Here is a 20,916-nt window from a genome sequence, read left to right on the forward strand (position 1 = left end):
TCTGTTGAGCAAATTTGGCCTGATTATGAGAAAATCATTAGGCCAATTTCATTAACGTAAATTTGGTGCTTTCCAACAAGATGGTGTGATGATATATCTAATCTTGTGTTATATTCTGGTTTCTTTGTGAACCTGAGGCGGGTTTGGTTTTGCTTGATGCATTGCATTACAAGTATATCTCAGAAGATCATAATCAATTTTAACTGCGTACATACTTTCAGTTTCTGATCTGTCAGAGTCAGTTTGTGTCTATATTTGTTCCTAACTGTCTCTTTGGGGTCTTCTGGGGCATGATTATATCTTCATGGTTATTTAGTATGTAACTTTGTTCTTTCACTGCCGCCTTGCCTGCCTCTTTTTGGTCATTGTTCAACTGTTTATGGCCTCTGTGCCTAATAGGCGTGTTCTGTAATCGAAGTACATAACAGAAATGACTCATTCTGTCAGATGCAACAAAATATAAAAACACTGTAGCTGTACATAAGTCGGACGGTTGAAGCGGGTAGAATATTCCTCTTCCTCTTGTTTCCAGGACGCTCGAAATGCAGAGCACTAAAGGAAATGCCACGTGTACACACTGCGCATGCCCGGGGTTTAAGTTGATCCTTCTAGGTGATCCCAACTTCCGGCGAAAAGAGGAGAAGTGGTTCACACGATTACTCTGACAAGGCCTATCGTTACTCACACGTAGGTAGCTGAACGGGGGTTCGGTAATAGCCATGACCGTGTGATCGCCAACAAGAGAGCTAAATAACTCTTTCGAGAAACTAAGAGACGACGCCGTGTTTCGAGTTACGCAACATCGTCAGAGCTACAGGTTGAAACGTTACCCCTCGACTACCAGCTAGTTAGCGTGCTAGCTATAGACGCAGCTAACGTTAGCTATTCGCCAGCCAAGCACCTCTAAATTAGATCTTGGTGTCTATTTCAAGATGTCAACGGCGGGGTTCAACTCCCAGAATGGGACAGGGTCGGGACAAGTCTATGCGAATGGTGAGTAACATTTACATTCAAGGAAAGTTAGTCCAAGTTCCTCTTAACGCAACGAACAAGCTAACTAACAGTAGAACCAAATCTGTGGCAAATTGCTAACTGTTAGCGAATGGCTGTAACTTAAGGGAGCCGAGCAGGACCGAGCTGTCAGCTATAGGTACGCGGGGAGAACTGAGGTTAATCTTGACCTGTGTTACCTTACCGACTTACGAGGACAAAAATAGTTGCCATCATGATGGTACGATAACTGTCTTGCTAACTACTATCAAGTTAGCCAGTGTTTGCTAGAGTTAAAGTTACCTTTTGATTTGTGTAACTCAAATAGCAAACCAACAGGTTGACAAACCGAAGACATCATCACTATTAAGTTAGATAGTTTGTCCAATCATTTCACAATATAGTTAAACATAACGGCGATGATGTGATCACACCAGTAACTTGGCAGCTATTCATCACTTGTCAAGCTGCTCGGTTAGGAACAACTTTAGTGTCACATTTAAGGATCTAACCAGCGAGTTATGACTCGCATTTGCGTATCTGATCATTTATTCACTGATTTATTAGTTGCTTGCGTGTTGAGCAACACCAATTTTTAGAAGGCTAAAACCTCTGGCTTGTTTTCGTTCTACGCTATACTGTACATGTGGCACATTGGGCATGATCCAGATATGTTGCTGCCGAGCTTTCTCCAGGCTCAACCATTTACTTTCACTACTCCACTTTTGAGATCACCCACGTTTCTGTCTGGTTCCTATGAGAAAGCAGTCTAAGCACGCACAGTGACAGCTGACAAAAGTGTAATTGTGTGTAAACCTTCAGCTGCTTTTCTTATCTATGCCTGTAAGGGAGCTTCAGTGCACTGTGCAGATGAAGCCATCGCAAGTCCTGTTTACAGTCTCCCAGTCGGTTTTATAAGGCTGTAGATAAACGGGTGTTTAAACTTCCAATTTTCCCCCTGTATTCCTCTTTAATCTCATTCCTGTCAGCTTCGAATCAAATGGATGACTAAATGTCGTCAGCCCTGCTCTGTTCTTTGAGCTCTGCTCAGTCTGAAAACAATGTGTTTTTCTGACAGTAGAAACAAACTATGAGAAAATGTCAATAAAGCTGGATGAAGTGCTTGTTTTCAGAACAATGATTCTCATTCTTGCTGTAGGCTCTCACCAATGTTCAACTTGCTCCTTATGGTTCTAGTTTGGAGAGTACATGTAGATGAGTGTTATTACATTTAGCAGATAAATGATTAATTTACTAAAGGCAGAAGAGTTTCTTAACGTTAGATGATGTCACCTGGCACAGCAGGTTGACCAGACTACAATCTCTGTAGTATCAGCAACCACATGATCTCAGCTGAACAGAAAAGCAGCTATAAGCAGAAAAATATTTTTATCACGGTGAAAGCAGAAGGCAGTTTAATACCATTCATGTACTCTCCAAAATAGAACCCTAGGAAACAAATTAAAGATCAATTAAATAACCCTTTAATTTTAACAGTCAATTCAAACGTGAGTGAGTATCTGTGTAATTCTGCCACACCTCACATTTAGATTCTGTAACTGCTGATTATCAAATAGTATGAAGACCAAAGGCAAATGTAGTGAGCTGGCCTACTGTAATTAGCACACACTAGAAATCTTCTCCGCTCAATAGTGTTTTCTCATTGTTTTTATTCACATCGACTTAATGTAAATTAAATGGGCTGTAATGAAACAGTAGCTATAATAGGGTGGACTTGGACCAAAGACTAAAATAGTAAAGGTGGTGTCAATCATTTTAAACTTTCCTGTACTCCTCAGTTTTGGACACTTTTTAAAAATTTCCCTTTGTGTTTTACCAGTCAGCATATCGATCTTGGCTCTTTTTTTAAATGGGAAGGAGCTGTATTAGTTTTTATAAAGCGAATTGAGTTGGACTGTGTGGCGTCACCTATCCCCGTTTATTGAGAGGAGTTGTTTTTTAATCCCTTCTCACACTGCTGACCTAGCTGTGCTTCCAGTGGAAAGCGGTCAAACTGTTTGCATTATGTAATTATTTAGTGTGCAAACAGCAGTAATTTAACCACACACACTGTCTACCTGTTAGATTGTTATTTAGGTAACCTGTCATTTACATTAATTGCCACAATGATCTATTTTGGGCTTTACAGTACACGGGTAATAGGCAAGTATGTGAGAGATGTTTTTTTTTTTTTTTTTTTTTTGCGGTTTGCATAGTTTTGCATCATCTAGTATTTAGAACACCAATGTTCATGATAATGATTTTTGGCATTTTGCAGAACAAGAACCATTTTATAGTCTTGTATCTTTACAATACACAATAACATTTTTAACTATGTGTTATGTCTGTGGTGCTTGCTGCTGTGTTGAGGAAAGTGATGTCACACATGGATGAAAGACGCACACACTCACTGTCACTGAAGCCAGCTTATTCTGAATTAAATCCAGGTAAAGAGATTAGCCCCTGGGCTGTCAGTTTATTGGTCATTTCATGGATGTGAGTGCTTTTCATCCTGTGTCGTCATCTGTCTTTCATATACCATTTAAAAGTGTTTCAGATTTAAATCCAAGGATTTGCTTCAACTTAATGGCACTTGAATCACAAACATCTGTCTGCAAAGGTAGTAGATGGGCTTGTATGTCCCATGATGGTCCTGGTCAAGCATGACAGGACTATAACCAATAGCTTCGATCCTCAAGCTAAGTGGCATCTGGTACACAGGTGGGAGTCTAACAGGCTGTTTTCCTTTCATCACAGTGGCAGCACTGCTGGAGAGTTGTTTGACAGAAGAATGAAATTGACACATTTTAGAAGTAATGTGCACTTCACTGTGATGTTGACAGCTGTATATGTGTTGTTTTGGAGAAGAGAAATGTGCAATAATTTAATGTACCTCAACTTTGTTCTTCTGGTCTCTAGGTCCATCACAGAATCCAGCCGCCCTGCAGCAGCTGCCGGGGGTTAACTATGGCATGACTCATCAACCGACCTACAATCCAATGCAGGCCAAAGTTCCCCCACCCCCTGGCCCTGGACTCTACCCCTCTTCCTACCAGCCTGGTCATCCACTGACTTCCTACTCAGCTCCCCCAAGCCAGCCACTGTTGAACAGGTCTCCAATTGCTGTACCTCCCTCCCATACCCCTCCTCTATCTGCTAGCCCCAGCCTTGGTTTTAGGCTTCCCACTGCTCAGGCCACACATACCCCTCCTCCAGTATCTTCTAGTGGCTACTACCCAGGTCCCCAGCAGCTGCAGCCTATGGCTCCAGCATGGCAGTACAACACAGGCCCTCCACCACCAATGGGTACCCTCACTTCCATTAGCACACCTCCTCGTGGTCCTGTGACAAATCATGTGAACCCAGGTGCAAGCTTGAGAGCACCGCCACCTCCATCATCTGCAGCTTACAGTTCCGCACCACCAGCCCACCCCCCCCACAGCGCCAGCCATCCTTCAGGCCCAGGGTTGCCTCCCACCTCTCTACATGCATACACACAGCCAGGTACGAACACAAAACACAAAATTTATTTTTATTTTCAAATGACGGGTGAAATAATTGTGCAGAGATGAGGCAAAAATTCACAAATGATGCAGGTACTGGATTAGAGCAATGAAAAGGTGAATCTTCTTTTGGGTTTCAATGAAATCTTGTAAACTTTGGCCAATTAAGCTTTAGGGTCTTCTTTACTGTAATCATTTCAACACAAAGTCTCTGTTTGCAAAAAGCTCTACAGAAGGACTAATGTCTTTTTTAATTTATTTTGGTTCTCTTTCACTGACATGCTGCAGATATTCATATCTAAAGTTGCTGATATGTTGGAGCTGGACATTGCCCTCTGCTCCTGAACATGTTGTCTGCCTGCTCCCTTTGGCTTCCTTCCAGGCACAGAGTCTCTTTGGCTCTAAATTTGTACGAAGTTCAAATATAAATTTTATTGTTTCGGATTTATGGCAGGCATGACGTGGCTTTTAGGACAAATCCAAATTTCAATTTCAGTTTCTGGTGCAGATTGTGTTTCCAAAATAACTGCTTTCTACCCTTAGTATTTGCAGAATGCACACAACCGTATCGCCTGTGCTTTTAAAACATTTTCATAAATTCCGGTTGTAGTTTCTTGTCTTAAGGGAGCTTAAGGGTTACCTCAATTCTGAAGTATTTAGATTAGTGTCAAAAACAAAATTCCAGTCAGTGAATCTCAGTTACTTTGTTTTCCAACTAATCATTGATGTTTTGTCTGGAGGAAGTGGCTTTGTTGAGTCATATGAGTATAATAGAAGTTGTGTGTGTAATCTGTTGCCACATTTTGAATGACATTTTTGTTTAAATTAACCATGATTTCCTTTTTTTAGTTTTGGGTCTTATCTTTAGTGCTGCACTTCTGCATAAAAGCAGAGGTCACATGATTGCCACAGTCTGTTCGCAGCATATCTCTCAGATCTATGGGCACATTGACTTAAGCATTATTGTGCGCATGCAAAAGAGTTTGCTTGAATTCAGTGACCTTTCCCCCAGAAGCACCATGGAACACATCTGACCAGTACAATGGCTACTCTGAAAACCAGTTTTCCTTGTTGGAATGTATATTTTAAAGCAATTTTAAAATGTCACACGTTTCAGCAGCGACAATGATCTGCTGGGACAGTTTGTGCTGCTAAAAGTTTAATTGTACAGCTCTATATGGTTTAGTCTCCAGTCACAAGTATTTTGCAATCTATGCAATAGCGCAGTGCCAAATATGCAGTGTAGTAATTTTAGTCCTTAATTATGCCACCAGTTTTCCTCTGCGTTGCTTATTTGCTTCTTCCTTCATAGATAATAATTTAAGATTTGCAGTTGCCATTTTCTCTCACTGCAGAAAGTATAGTCACCCTCACAAGCCATGTCTTGATACCAGGTACTGCATTTTCCACTGCAGATATTACCCCCTTAATGTTATTGGCTGTCACAGCGGCGCTGCCTAAAAGTGCTCCGACGTTAACTTCAACACCACACACAGGAGAACAGCTGAGGACATCAGTGAAATGTTGTTCTCGATTCTCGGTGTGCACAGCAAGGAGACAAATGTTTTTTCCAGAAGAGGTTGGAGGCAGCAAGTCAAACGAGTGCTGAACAAGTTCAAGAGAGTTTGGGAAGCGATTCATCAGAGTTCTGATGATGTGATGACTGTGGTTGTGTAGTAACGGTTCTCTCTGACCAGTAGACTGCAGTGTTTTCATGTCAACTTCTGGTATTGTCTCAACTTGTTTGGAACCTCAGTAGAGGTGGTACCAGAACAAGTGATTGGTTCTATCCACAACTTTTGAACAGCACTTTCACATGTTTGCTGTTTTTACTATTCAATAAATTCATCCCCCTTGTTTGCCTCCGGACACATCTGAACTGGCTGTTCTGTCAATACGGTCGCAGTTTTGACATTAGCTGAATGACTGTCGTGCCACCAGTTGTTGTTGTTGTTGCCTCCACTCATAGCTTATAATATTATAACACCTCCAGGGAGCCTCATGTCTGCAAGAAAGGTGGTAACATGGTCGAGTTACTTGTTTTACATGGCACAGTAATGTTCATTTCAGAAGTACTCACTCTGATTATAATGGTTGTTAGTGAAAGTTTATCATCTCACAATAATTATGGATAAAGTGATGAGGCTTTTTGAGCTTCCTGGAATCAAGAATTTAGCTTTTTTTATGATAATGTTAAAAGGATTTGCTGCATTTTCTCAGTTGTATTTGATGAGTGTCACATTTTGATATGTTACAGCCTTTTTATTTTTTTTTTTTTTTGTCCTTTCGGCGTATCCTGTGAGTTCAGAGTCCCCCACAGCGGCTAATTTTCCCCATGTTTGGCACAGTTTTTACGCCGGATGCCCTTCCTGACGCAGCCCTCCTCGATTTCTACCCGACTTGGTAGACCGGCACTGCACAGCTGGGGAGGGAAATGGGCTGTTAGGGGTTCAGTGAATTTAGCTCTTATTCAGTAATTATTGTGTCTCTTGCCCAGAGACACTTTGATATATAGCCGGGACCAGGGATCGAACCACGGACCACAGGGGCTTTACCCAACTGAGCTACATGTTACGGCCTTATATACAACCCAAAATAAATCAAATGCATTATTTCCTCCAAATTCTACAAACAATACCACATAATGACAATGTGAAAGATGTTTGTTTGAACTCTTTGCACATTTCTTGAAAATAAAATAAAGTACACAAGTTTCTCAAAGGCGGTAAATACTTATGTAGTTAGTTAATTTTTAAATAAATTTGCAGAATTTCCAAAGAACTTTTTTTCATGTTGTCATTGGCTTTTGTTTGTAGAATTTCGAGAAAAATAATGAATTTGATCCATAACAAAATGTGGAAAAGTGAAGCGCTGTGAATACTTATATTTATTTTATTTATTTATTCACTTACTTACTTAAAAAAAAATTTTTATTAGTTTGAGGCCAATTGTTGGTTATTATCGCCAGGCTCCGCACCTCCACCAGTGAATCCCATGGCTTCCCACACATACCAACCAGGCAGAACTTCCTATGGGCCCCCACCAACAGGACCACCACCAGCCATGAAACCTACGTCCCCTCCCACTGGACCCCCAATAGCCAATGCCACACCGCCGCCCCCTAAAGTTGATGGTAAGTTTTGTTTTCTTTTAAAATTTTAGCACATTAACGTCATGTTATTTTATTGTGACACATGTTGTATATTAAGTTAGATTTTACAAAGACTAATACATTTCCAGCCAACAGCCTGGCAGAAACTTTAATTTGAAAGTTTTGGAATCCACTTTGCTAAGTAAAGAGAAGATGGAGCAATGGGACTTGACATTAAGCTTTTTCAACCACTTGCCTGGAAACCAAGTATTTGAAAAAAATCCGTGGGTGAAAACATGTTAACTTCTGGTATCACAGAGGGTTCAGATACTTGTACGGTAAAGTGAATTGTTGTGATGTTATATCAGTTTGGGTTAGCGATTTTTTGATCTGATCACCTTCCGTTGTTTCCCCTTCCTGCCTTTCTCTACCTGCCAGCTCAGTGTGGGGCGGCTGTTAACTGCACTCAATCCCCCACTGAGCCCGACTGCCAGGAAGGAGATATTGAATGTCCAGGTGTGGCCAAGTCTCTCAGTAGCTGTTATTTGTTGTGTCCGTGCTGTCCATCTTGTCATCTCCGTGCTGTTGTTCATTGTATCCAGGGATGCAGTTTGTTTTTCAGATGTCTTTTTTTTTTTTTTTATTGTATTCTTGCCAAATACGAAGCTTTGCAGAATCAGCTCCAGTCTGTTGGAGAACGGTGCAGATGACTTGTTAAGTAATCGGCCAATATGCTTCGCGTTGATTTCTATAACTTGTGCTTCTGTAGCTGGCTTTCAAGTGCTGCTTTAGCCCAATGTTTTGTTAGTATCAGTGCATCCCTGGTGACACATATTTCTTGTTGGTAGTTTGACTCTCTTGTCATCCACCTTCACCATCTTGCTCATGTGATGAATTCTGACTAAACGTCTTAAGTACTTAAGTACAACTGTTTCATTGCAATACTTTCTTCTAACTTCAGCATCATAAATAATATTTTAATACGTGTTAATGTCCATCCTCTTTATATCTCACTCTGTCGTTGAATGTTATCCATTTTCCGTCATAGCAATAGCAAAAACTGTCAATAAGATTATTCACGTCACATCTTTGCTTGCACAGGAACTGTGGCTGGCAGTGGCCCACCAGCATCCAACAGCTATAATCATGTTGACAACAAAATGGGTAAGGCTATTTTCTGCCAATTCATTTTTAATATAATACTTAATCATAACAAAAATATAAATATGTCCACGTCTGTGTCGAAAGGAGGAGTTAAAAAATGCCCCCTCTATGTGTCTTCTCCACAAACTATTACAAAGGCATTAAAGAGCTATTCCATTACACTGGGTTTGGCTGACATGTTCCTTTATCATCGTATAACATTGCTAATGGTGTTTGTTTTCGCTCGGCCACATTAACCATCATCTACAACTCCACTCATCAGCCACCAAATGTGTATTAACCCACTGAAGATAGTGGTCCTCACCAAATCTGCCATTTACATTCTGTTATTTTGTGAATCGTAGTGCTACCAGCAGACCTTGGAAGTTGGATAGTGTTGAGAAATCAAATTAATGTGTTCTTGGTTTGGCCTTTTCATTAGGATCTCTTGTGATTGGTCCAGCGCCACGATTTAAGGGTGTTCATTTTTTTTCAGTAACCCCATCAGGTTTGGTTTCTCAACTAAGCTGAACTTGTGTTTTCTTCCACAGCTAGCCTGCCCCAGCCTGGGCCCCCTGGTCGGCACTTGGGACACTACCCCTCCCTTCCCCCTGGGTACCAGAACACCTCCGCTCCCCACAGTTCCGCCTCTGCCATGCACCCTACAATCCAAGCCGCCACGCAGCCTTACACTCAAGCACCTCAGCAATACCAGCAGGTGAGAATGTAGGGAGCCTCATGCTATGCACTGATTTCGTGCTGTTAGAGCATTTTGCATATAAAATGTCTCTTCATGTGGTAAAGGATCCATTTGCTCTGCTACCTCTCGCATGCATTTGTTTGTCATGTTGAACATACGCAATACTCTTTTACACTTGCAAAAGAGTTTATAAATAAATACAATATTTTTTTTTTGACTGCATTTAGTTGTACCATGACTGTAGAGCGTCAGATATTTTTGAACAAATTATCATTATTATTTTTTTATACATTTTGGGGCAGTGACTATCAACTGAAATCTGTACCAGCTCATCAAAGCATAGGTAGCTTTCAGGGTTAAATGGATTTGGTTGTTATACGTTTTTGGTAAATAGATTAAATGAATAGTTTGTTCCTTTCCCTTCAATCAGCCTCCTGTTGGTCCAGGGCCGGCCCAGCTGAGTCCATCGTTGGCAGCCATGAGCCTCCAATCCAACACCCCAGAGGCCCTGAGAGTGCTCAACCTGCTGCAGGAAAGGAACCTCCTGCCACCAGGCCCAATCCCAGCCCCAACACCCTGCCTTCCCCAGGACCTGCAGAGGCTGAACTGCAACCCGGAGTAAGCTGTAGAATAAACCGCCAGAAAACCATTTACGCCGCCATTGATTTGAACCAAAAACCCACAGACTGTTCTGCTACACGGGCGTAAAACCGGCAGCAGTCATCTCTGAATGTAGTTCAAATACTGAAATTCTGTGTTTGTGCGTCTCCAGGGTTTTTCGTTCCACGCTGACAAGCATCCCTCAGACTCAGTCTCTTCTTAATAAAGCCAAGATGCCACTCGGCCTGCTGCTCCACCCTTTCAAAGACCTCTCGGTAACACCTTGATTCAGTCAATTTCATTAACCTTGTTATTCTCAGCATGTTTTAATAACCTTGTGGTCTAACTGGTATTACAAGGAACACAGTCAACGCAGCTCTGTTTTTCCTGGGGAAACAAAATGTTCTGTTTGTGCTTAAACAGGCTTCTTTCTGGTTGTATTATGTTATTGAAAGACTCGAGACAATGGGTCTCTGTGGGTGTGAGGGGTGGAAGAGAGAAGGATCAAAGCATTTTGTTGTGCATCCTCGTATCCAAATTCATAGTATGCTTTAATTAATCAACCTAATTATTTTGTAACAGGAACTTCTGTAACTTCAAAAGCTGAATATAGAAATGTATAATATACCTTTTATCCCTTGGCCTCCAATGATACCTTGTAAGAAATGCACTGCAGAGATATTTTGTGGTGTGATGATGATATCACTGGGCAATACATAGATGTATTGAGAAAATAATTAATATACATTGATCAGCCACAATATTAATAATGGGTTAACCACCTGTCAGCACCCAAATTGGTTAATTTGGAGAGTTTGTTTATGCTTGTACTTTTTCTTGAGTATTGCGTTATGTACATCTACCACATCTGTTATACACTGCATCATATGTTGCTGCACAGCCACTGCTCAGAGTGGCCGTGCTGACCTTTGTCCTCCATGACATTATCAAGGCCACCAGTGCTAATGTGCCCAGATCAGATAAGTACTGATTAAACAGAGAGAATCCTCAACTCATTTTTTTTCAGAGTCGGAATTAACTAAACACGCCCCGGGGAGAAAATATGTCAGAATGGATTTGTTTTCTCCTGCAGGAGAGACATTGCACAACAACAAGCATGTCTTTATTGAAATGTCAGTTGCAATGAGTTATAAAAAATGACTTTATCCAGAGGCTCTTTTCACTCAGGATTTGTTATGTTTTTGAATCCCCACAGCAACTTCCTGTGGTGACATCCAGCACCATCGTCAGGTGTCGGTCCTGCAGAACCTACATCAACCCCTTTGTCTCTTTCCTGGACCAGAGGAGGTGGAAGTGTAACCTGTGCTATCGGGTCAATGATGGTAAGGCATCGAAGAGACATGATGACCTGAGGGACTAGACGAGTCCTACAGCAGCAAAATGTTGTTTTCCATGAAATAATCAAAGAGGTTTTTTTTCAAGCTGCATTTTAAGAATTGTTCAACCAAAAACAGAAGTTTTATTGTAGATATGATCAGGTATATTTATGTTTTTAAGAGTAGAAAAAGATGCAGTGCATGATGGGAAAATACAACTACTGGTTAATAGTTTTGCTTCTTTTAACAGTTTTTACTTGGTTTTAGAGCAGTTTACTTAATATGCTCAGCGAGTAAAAAGCCAATAAAAGTAGTTTGTTAAAACACCCCCACGGAGACCATGTTTACGTCTCAACCACAGCTCACTGTATGTTATGGCTCTTGTGTAGCCTGGTTTGTCTCATAACTTAATAACTGAGCAGGTTCTGGTGGAGTCTGTGTAGCAGCCTCCACAATAAACAAGCCACCCTCCCTCTACCAGCTGTACCTGCTCAGCAGAGAGAGGGAAAAAAAGGATCATTGAGTCATAGTACCTCATTTCTATATTCATTTTAAACCTCACCCAGTGATTAATATCAGGATTATTTTTTTTATTTTATGTAGATTTTTTTTTAAAAGTATTTTTTTGGCTTGTGAGTTCAGGGTCGCTGGCCCCAGCGAATCATTGTCCGCATGATGATTTGGCACAGTTTTTACGCCAGATTCCCTTCCTGACACAACCGTCCACGACTTTTACCGGGCTTGGACCAGAGAGAGAAAAGCTGGGGATGGGAATGGGCTGTTGGGGGGTTCACAAACTAAATCAATAGATACAGATAGATAGAGAGACTATCTGACTTTTCAGATGTACAAATTAATTAGCTCCTATAATAGTATAATAACTTGAATTATTACAACTTGAAAAATGTTCCTTTACAATAAACTGGGATCAGATAAAACATTTGCAAATAACTATGGACAGTCTGATTAATTGCAATTACAATGTTTAGTGGTTTGAAGCCTGAATTGTTATTTATCCAGTATGTGTTAGCCAGCCTGGTAGCTAGTTAGCTAATGGCAAATATAAGTTTAATGACGAATGGTTTGGGACTCGTTGTGGTTAAAGTTAGTGCCTGAAAATGCTTAAAAGGTAAACTGCTGCATTTCAAAGGCGTTTGAAACTTGGGACAATGGCGAATGAAGGCGATTGAGTTACACATACAACCAAGTTACTTAGACTGAGAATTGAAATGCAGACAAACTGAACGCATACACAATTTAATAGTGAACCCTCGCTGGGTTTTTTTCTATTTGTCTCTGTATGTAGTTCCAGAGGAATTTATGTACAACCCAGTCAGCAGATCGTATGGAGAGCCACACAAAAGACCTGAAGTCCAAAATGCCACTATTGAGTTCATTGCTCCTTCAGAATACATGGTGAGTTTCAACAGTCTGCACTGACTCTGGTCCTGATTCGTCTTATCTGCATGCTCATATTTCTTTTTAGTGCAATATCGGTCTTTTATTGACCTAAGTAATGTAATTCGTGCACCCTGATTTGTGTCTAGCTGAGGCCACCACAGCCTGCTGTTTACCTCTTTGTTCTGGACGTATCCCACAATGCAGTGGAGACTGGCTACCTGAATGTGTTCTGTCAGTCACTGCAGGACAACATCAATGCGTATGTAAAACATTTCATTTCCAGTTATTGCATATGTTAAAAAGACTACTATATTTAAAAAAAAAAGTTCTTTATTCGTTGCCATAAAGTAATTTAAGTCAGAAGTAGCATAATGTCTTAGTTAGTTATAATGGGATCTGTAAAGAAAACTTAAAGTAGGTCATCTCTGTCATTGTAGCTTGAAGGAAAATGAAAACGTGGGTTTGTGTGTATTTTAGGCTTCCTGGAGACTCACGGACAAAGGTGGGCTTCATCACCTTTGACAGCACCATCCACTTCTACAACCTCCAGGAGGGACTCGCCCAGCCTCAGATGCTCATTGTGTCTGACATCGAAGGTGAGAAGAGGCCGTTGGCAAAGGCCAAACACTGGTTACTTTATTAACATGACACCGGCTGTCTGCAAACGTACTGCAGAATTGAACAATTGAATTTCTTCATTTAGTTCTTGATCTTATCAGTTGTTTCACAAACACTCTGATTTATGTTCTTTTAAATGTCTGACTTTATCGTAATTGCACTGTGTAACTGCCTTGTATTTGTTTGTATCATCACTTTCTTTTCTTCACAGATATCTTTCTACCAACACCAGACAGCCTTCTAGTAAACCTCAATGAATGCAAAGAGGTCTGAAACTTTACCTTTGAGTACATTTTAAAAACCTCTTCATCTGTCATATGATTATTTTTACTGTAGCTCACTTTTAGCAAATTGTATTCTAAAGCTTCATGCTGTGTAGTAAGTAACACTGATATCTGATATATTTAAGATGCCACCTCATTTCTAAACATTAAGGCCACACGAGTGCGTGAGATGCAACTTGACTCACCCTCCGGTCTCTTTGCAGTTAGAAGAAAATTTAAACGACAGGTTGCCCCTCAGGGTCCAATAGCTTGTTTGAAAAGTGAAGACTCACATTCTGTACTTGTTTTTTCAGCTTGTGCAGGATCTGCTAAAGAGCCTGCCAAGTTTATTTGAGAAGACCATGGAGACTCAGTCTGCTTTGGGTCCAGCTCTCCAGGCAGCCTTCAAGCTGCTGTCGCCCACCGGAGGTCGCATGTCTGTCTTTCAGACCCAGCTCCCTAATCTTGGCGTGGGGGCACTCCAGTCCAGAGAGGACCCCAATCAGCGTGCCTCATCCAAGGTAGGAACTCTGATTTCTCTGTGTGCTGGACCTCATTCAGTAGGATTAAGGTGGTGACTTCAGATATTTTTGATAAAATGAAGCCACAACTGTTGACAGTGTTTTGTTAGAGAAGTGTGAAACCACCATTTATTTAATCAAAATTTATCATGAAATTCAAAATCTTGATCAGAGAGCGGTGTCTCCTATCTGGAATTTAGTAAAATACATCAAACAGGTTAATCATGGAATATTTAAAGTTTATAGAATACGGTTGATCTTCAGAGGAGAATCCTAAAACTAAATGGGCAACATTTTTAATAATAATCATTTTGGATGGTTGCTTTACATTCATATTTAAGGTGTGATGTCTTACCCTGGTGTGTTGTCCCTTAAGGATGTCCAGCACTTATCCCCAGCAACAGACTTCTACAAGAAGCTGGCCCTGGACTGTTCTGGCCAGCAGGTTGCCGTTGACCTGTTCCTGCTCAGCGCTCGGTACTGCGATCTGGCATCACTGGGTGAGTCAGCGATAATCAGAAATTAGGAGGAAAAATCAGAGGAAACAATGGTGGAAGATTTATTTATGTTAAGTGCTCGGTACTTAATGCTGCTAATTTCATCTCGGTATTCTCTGTCTAAATGAATTAGTGGACAATAGTTTCACAGGAGGAGAACAAAATCTGTATTTTGTTCGTATAAACAGGACGATCAGCCTTTACATTTTCCATCATCTCTTCTCTTATGTTCATACTGTCTCCCAGGCTGCATATCCAGATACTCTGCAGGGAGCGTGTACTACTATCCCTCTTACCACCACCAGCACAACCCGGCTCAGTTGGAGCGTTTCCAGAAGGATCTGAAGAGATACTTAACCAGGAAGATCGGCTTTGAGGCCGTCATGAGGATACGCTGTACCAAAGGTCAGTTGGCAAGTGACCTGAAATTTGATCAAGTGTTAACTCTGTTATTTTTTTCTTAATATTTAATTAGATTAACTTGTAACTTTAAATTATATTCAGTTTCTCTCCCTGCATTTTTGTTATTTTTCCTCATATTTTCTGCAGCACTGTTCTACTTATAAATTATATATTGGGCTGCGTTGACTTTCCTGTAAATGACACTGACTGGCTGCTCTAAAAACAAAATGAGCAAAATGTTTGTGCTTTATGGCTCCTCGACCCACAAGGTTTTTATCATATTTGAACACAAACAATATTTTTCATTTGTATGCTGTACATACAACAAATACAGCTGCTGCACAGCAAAAAAAACGTTAGTGTTCCTCCATGACTTTACAGTTGAATCTCAGTCACGTCTTTATAATTTGGCGCGATTCCTCTAGCCTGATGGAATTTGTGTCTCGCTGTTTTTCTGCAGGTCTGTCCATCCACACGTTCCACGGGAACTTCTTTGTGCGCTCCACAGACCTCCTGTCCCTCCCCAATGTGAACCCTGACGCCGGCTTTGCAGTTCAGATGTCCATCGAGGAAAACTTGGACGACATGCAGGTTGTCTCTTTCCAGGCCGCCCTGCTTTACACATCCAGCAAAGGTATAGATACAATCACACACCCACGAGTGTTATGTTCTGTAAATCCATTGCAGTAATTGGTCTTTTTTTTTTTTTTTTTTTTTTTTCTTTTCCTAATTCAAATTACACATTATTGTGTTTTACAGGAGAAAGGAGGATTCGTGTCCACACCTTGTGTCTCCCTGTGGTCAATTCTCTGTCAGACATCTTTGCTGGAGCTGATGTACAAGCCATTACTGGCTTGCTGGCTTGTATGGGTATGTAAACGCTAGCAAAAGTACTTGTCAGTTGAGTACTTTGAAATGTTTAGCTTCACTTTTAGCTGATATTTGCTGCAAATCGGTGTAAATCTATGTAGTTTTTACTTCATTTTGTGTGTACAGTCCTCGAGTACCTGGATTTGCATGAAACATCTTTGAAATTATTCTTCATTGTTTTGATTGACTTGATATGAAATCATTGCAGGCTTTTCATCCACTTCATCGTTATTAGCGCTGACAGATGGACTTGAGTGGCGACAGCTGTGGTTGCCTAGCAACTGTCAAATAGCAAGCATTCTGATCCATCCGGGCTCATCTTACATTCACTCAGAGAACAGATGCTTGTTTAAAGATTTCTTCAAAATGTGGGACAGTCGTGTATATTATCAGTCTAAGCCATGTAAAGTGTGGATTAAGAAAAATTGCTGTAATATGTTCCCACAGTCTAATTAGAACAGTAAAAGTACTCTGTGCTGTAGACACACAGCAGTGAGACACGGCTGCACTTTGCGATTTGCTTTTTTGTTCCAGACGATTTGTAAAGACTGCTCTACTCCCTTTTCACACTAGTTCCTTGTCAAATTAGTAATGTGCGCTGCAGAGTTGGATGGACAACAAGCATCAGATGTGATGGATACATAAAAGTGCACTTGTTGGATCTTTTTAGTCTGATGTGATTTCAGTAGTGGGGATGTATGCTACAGTCCAAAAAGCTTTTGAATGCTTTTAGTCTCTGTAGGAGATGGTTTGAAAATAAAAAAATATAGAAAACCACAAGCTTTATCCTTTTAAAGAATCCCAACATGCGTAATACCTGTGAAAACAAGTCTGGCACTTGGAATTGCCAAACTATCGTGAGTCTTTAAATGCTGCCCAAAGGAGCTTAAAAGGACTAGATCCTCCTAATGATGACTTGAAATGTGTACCTCTCTTTAGCTGTGGACCGTTCGGTGACTGCAAGTCTGAGTGATGCCAGAGACGCGATGACCAATGCTGCCATTGACTCGCTGATGTCCTATCGTCAGTCTGTGTTGACCATCCAGCAGCCCGGTCTACTGGCCCCGGCCTGTCTCAGACTCTTCCCCCTCTACATCCTGGCCCTGCTCAAACAGGTCGGCTTTATTCACACATTCCAGTGAATAAATGTCTTCCTCTGCCTCTCCACTGAAATTTTTCCATCTCTGCCTGCATGTTAATTTTACCTAACTTACCTAAAATCTCAATGGGTGAGAAGTCTCAGTGGAACTTTTTTCTAGTAATTATTTTTTTTTAGTTAATTTGCCTTTGAGCTCTTCTGCCAGGATCCATTGGGCTTTCATTAATTCAGTTTCATGATTTTGTGTGTGCCTCATGCAGAAAGCCTTCAGGACAGGCACCAGCACCAGACTGGATGACCGAGTGTTTGCCATGTGTCAGCTCAAGTACCAGCCGCTGACATACGCCATGCTGATGGTCCACCCTGCTCTGTACCGCGTTGATGATTTGAATGATGAGGTACGGACCATCAACCAAGTTTTGTGATGAATTAGCAAAAAATAATAAGATAAAATACGTGTTTGGGCAGCTTTAGAAAAGACAATGTTGTTGTAGATTATATGGTTTTACTGAGCAAAGAAAAAAAACACTTTGATTTGTAAGGTTAAGACATTTTTTCTTCCCTGTAGGGGAACTTTAAACCCAATAACCATTTTTCTTTTTGTAGGGAGCTCTGAATGTCAACGAGCGGACCATCCCTCAGCCCAGAGTGCTGCAGCTGTCTGTGGAGAAGCTCAGCAGGGAAGGCGCTTTCCTCATGGACACTGGAATGGTACATTTTTAAAAGAAGCACACGTGACGAACAGAAATAAAGCTGATGTGTCAAGCCAGGCTGAATCCTGAGGGAAAAATCCAACTGACGATTTGTTAGTGGAATTTAATGATTGGCTAGGTTTTCTTTTCATAGCCTTGGTTCATATTATGTATAAAAAGAGGTAATTAAAGCTTAAAGTTTTGACATTTGGATGGAGGTGCAGTTTGGGCTGTGGACGTTAAAGCAGGGGTCAAAATCAAAGAGTTTTCTCTATGATGAAGGCTTCACTGATATCGATGAGCTATGGCATTGACAGTGATAGTAATTCTGGTATTTGCTCTATATTCTAGATTATTTTCACTCAGTTACTATTATGGAAAAAATAAATGTGTCCCTTAAACAACAAGGGCAAAATACACTTCTCGTATAAGTTTTACAATATTTTCAGCTGATCCTTTTTCCTTCATAAAGCCAGCTCTCTTTTCTGATCCAAAGGTGATGTATTTGTGGATTGGAAGAAACTGCAACCCCAACTTCCTCACACAAGTCCTGGGAGTTCACAGCTATGCTGCCGTGCCTGATAACCTGGTAAGAAACCTCGCGTTACAGCGGCCACAGTTTCTTTTTTTTTTCACTAATGATGCAAAGCTTAACCGGCTCTCATCTCTCATAGTATCAGCTTCCGGAGCTGGACACTGCAGAGTCTCAGAGAACTAGGGCCTTCATCAGTTGGCTGAGAGAGCAGAGGCCGTTCTTCCCCTCGCTGCATGTCATCAGGTGAGCAACAGACCACATTGTGTGTTGGAGCATAAACGGCCAAATAGGTTAATATGCTACTGCTGGTGGATAAAAAAAATGTGTCTTTTGTTCCAGACTCTTTTACAGAGGTCTGTATTTCAGTACATTTAAAGGGGGAAAAAAATAAGGATAATTGAAATGAAATCTGATGCCTTCTGAACATGGTTTTTTTTTTTTTTTTTTTTTTCACTTTTTGGTCGGTGTTCTCAGGGATGAGAGTCAGCTCAAAGCAAGCTTTATGCAGAACATGATCGAGGACCGAACAGAGTCGGCCCTGTCGTACTACGAGTTCCTGCTCCACATCCAACAGCAAATCTCCAAATAAATCTTCAGTGGGACTGTGGAGTGAAGGGAACACTGATGTGAGCATGTGCATACGTGTGCCTGTGTGTATATGTATAGTGTGTGTGTGTGTGTGTGTGTGTGTGTGTGTGTGACAGAGAAGGCAGGAAGTGGCGGACTCAAGGATATCTCTGGCTCCATCTCCAGCTGTGGTCCATGATCTCGGTTGAGAAATATTTCAAGCTGAACTCAGCATCGCTCGACTGAAACTATGTGACAGACAGTGCGAGAAGACTGGGAGCGACAAGAGAATCCAGTCTGACGCTAATTTTGGCACCTTTCACTCAACTGAAGCAATGCGTTGGAAGAAAAAAAAATTGAAATCGATGACGATGACAACGATCCAATGAATCAGTGTTTATTCTCGTAGAACAATGCTGACTGATACAGTCCAAGCAAACGGATGTGTGAGTGTTTCTGTTGAAAAAGCACAGTCTCTACTAAAACAAATCAATAAGTGTGTGTCTGCTTAAGACTAGGTTTATGAGACTGTTATCGAATTATTTGTATTCAGAACACCTGAGCTCTAACAACACTCTAACATTGCACCTAAAGGACAGAACGTGCTTTTTTTTTTTTTCTTTCTTTTTTTTTTTAATATTCATTAAAATTGTGTGTCGAACAAATCTGTAGACTGTTGTTAAAGGTGTTTAATGGTCGATTGAACCCCTTCCCATGTCATTGCTGCCTTGAACGTGTGGCAGTGGAAAAGCCTTTTCATCCGTCTGATCTGTCCTTCAATAACTCTCGCATTCTCTCTCTGGACATTCAGAACACCTCTGGCGACACCTCTGTTCCTTTTTCCTGATTAATTAATTTATGAGACTCCCAATCTGATTAAATTCTATAATTGCCTTGTATGGGAACTCACTTTTTATTAAACATCTGTTTAAATGCGGACTCTATGTGTAATATGTCTATATCTATGTATCTATTACAAGAGAGAGAGAGAGAAAGATATAGATATATAGATATAGAAGTTTTAATATAATAGGATATGGGAACTTCTTTAACACAGACATAACAAAGCCATTGTGATCTTTTAATCATGCTTATTGATACTTGTATATTGAAAAGACTGCAATATATAAAGGTGAAGGAAATGCTGATGATTTTAGTATAAACTTTTAAGTTGAAATGATGCTAAGAAAATAAAAAGTTTGGGACTTTTTATATGTAGTTTGTGTTGGTGGGTCAACTGTGTCTATTAAGTGAAAATGAAGACTACAGGAAACGAGTATGGACCAATATAGTTGACATTATAAACTGATGTTTTTTCATTTGGTCTGATTTCATACAGTTTGTAATCTATGTATTATATGAGCAAAAATGTATTTAGGAGCAGACAACTATGTTTTGATCTCAGAGTTTTCTTTCATAAAAAAACTGATTAAAATAAAAATAGCCTGTGGGTTTACAGAGTAAATTTCAAAGGTGTGGACTTCGACTAGAGTCAGACTTGAGTTGTGGATTTAACCTCGTACCTGACAAATATCGAGAACATCTGGCAACTTGGATTTTAACACCAAAGGCTTGTGACTTCACCTGTGCACAATGAATGAAATCTAATGAAAATTATGACCTGTGACTTCTCTCTTTTTTTTTTTTTTTTTTTTTTTTTTTTGGAAAGATTTGATGTCCTCCCCACAACATTTAAATGATTTGAATGCAGCCAGTCACTAAGTGTGAAGCTGTGTTTGGCAGACAGAAAAACAGATGAGATACTGAAAAGTTAACCAGTTTTGAGGGGAGATTTCTTTAGGTGCTTCAGGAAAGTAGTGGGCGTTTTTTTTTGTAAGAACTCTTTACACACATGCTAACAAGTATAAGTTGTAGAAAACTCCCAAACTAAAAAACAGGCATCTATGAGTATGTCTAATCTAATCTAATTTTTCAAGATTTGTCAATGTTACAAATATACCACCAATTTTCTTTCTGACATTTAAATAGACTTTCGTATTTACAATAAGACTCTAGACCTACTGGTGGTTTATTTTTCTAACCTGATAGAAATTTTTACAGCAAGCAGTGGATCACCTTTAATAAAG

The 20,916-nt window shown here is 40.4% G+C and overlaps 1 protein-coding gene across 2 annotated transcripts; it reads left to right on the forward strand.

The window, feature by feature from the left end:
* The first annotated feature begins 604 nt into the window (after positions 1-604).
* sec24a (SEC24 homolog A, COPII coat complex component) lies at positions 605-20,039 on the forward strand. Of its 2 annotated transcripts, XM_067491949.1 has the most exons (24): positions 605-993; positions 3,910-4,494; positions 7,462-7,626; positions 8,023-8,100; positions 8,686-8,748; positions 9,279-9,445; positions 9,858-10,045; positions 10,200-10,302; positions 11,244-11,370; positions 12,671-12,780; positions 12,912-13,024; positions 13,243-13,361; positions 13,595-13,650; positions 13,961-14,167; positions 14,544-14,667; positions 14,911-15,069; positions 15,527-15,700; positions 15,826-15,936; positions 16,876-17,051; positions 17,296-17,433; positions 17,642-17,746; positions 18,224-18,316; positions 18,402-18,505; positions 18,737-20,039. In XM_067491949.1, the coding sequence occupies exons 1-24, from the start codon at positions 933-935 to the stop codon at positions 18,849-18,851; spliced, it is 3,441 nt and encodes a 1,146-aa protein (XP_067348050.1). In that variant the 5' UTR covers positions 605-932; the 3' UTR covers positions 18,852-20,039. The 2 variants fall into 2 exon arrangements, with proteins under 2 accessions (XP_067348050.1, XP_067348051.1); XM_067491950.1 differs by lacking the exon at positions 8,023-8,100.
* The last annotated feature ends 877 nt before the right edge of the window (positions 20,040-20,916 follow it).

The sequence above is a fragment of the Channa argus genome, chromosome 22 (genome assembly GCF_033026475.1).
Source record: "Channa argus isolate prfri chromosome 22, Channa argus male v1.0, whole genome shotgun sequence".
NCBI lineage: Eukaryota > Metazoa > Chordata > Actinopteri > Anabantiformes > Channidae > Channa > Channa argus.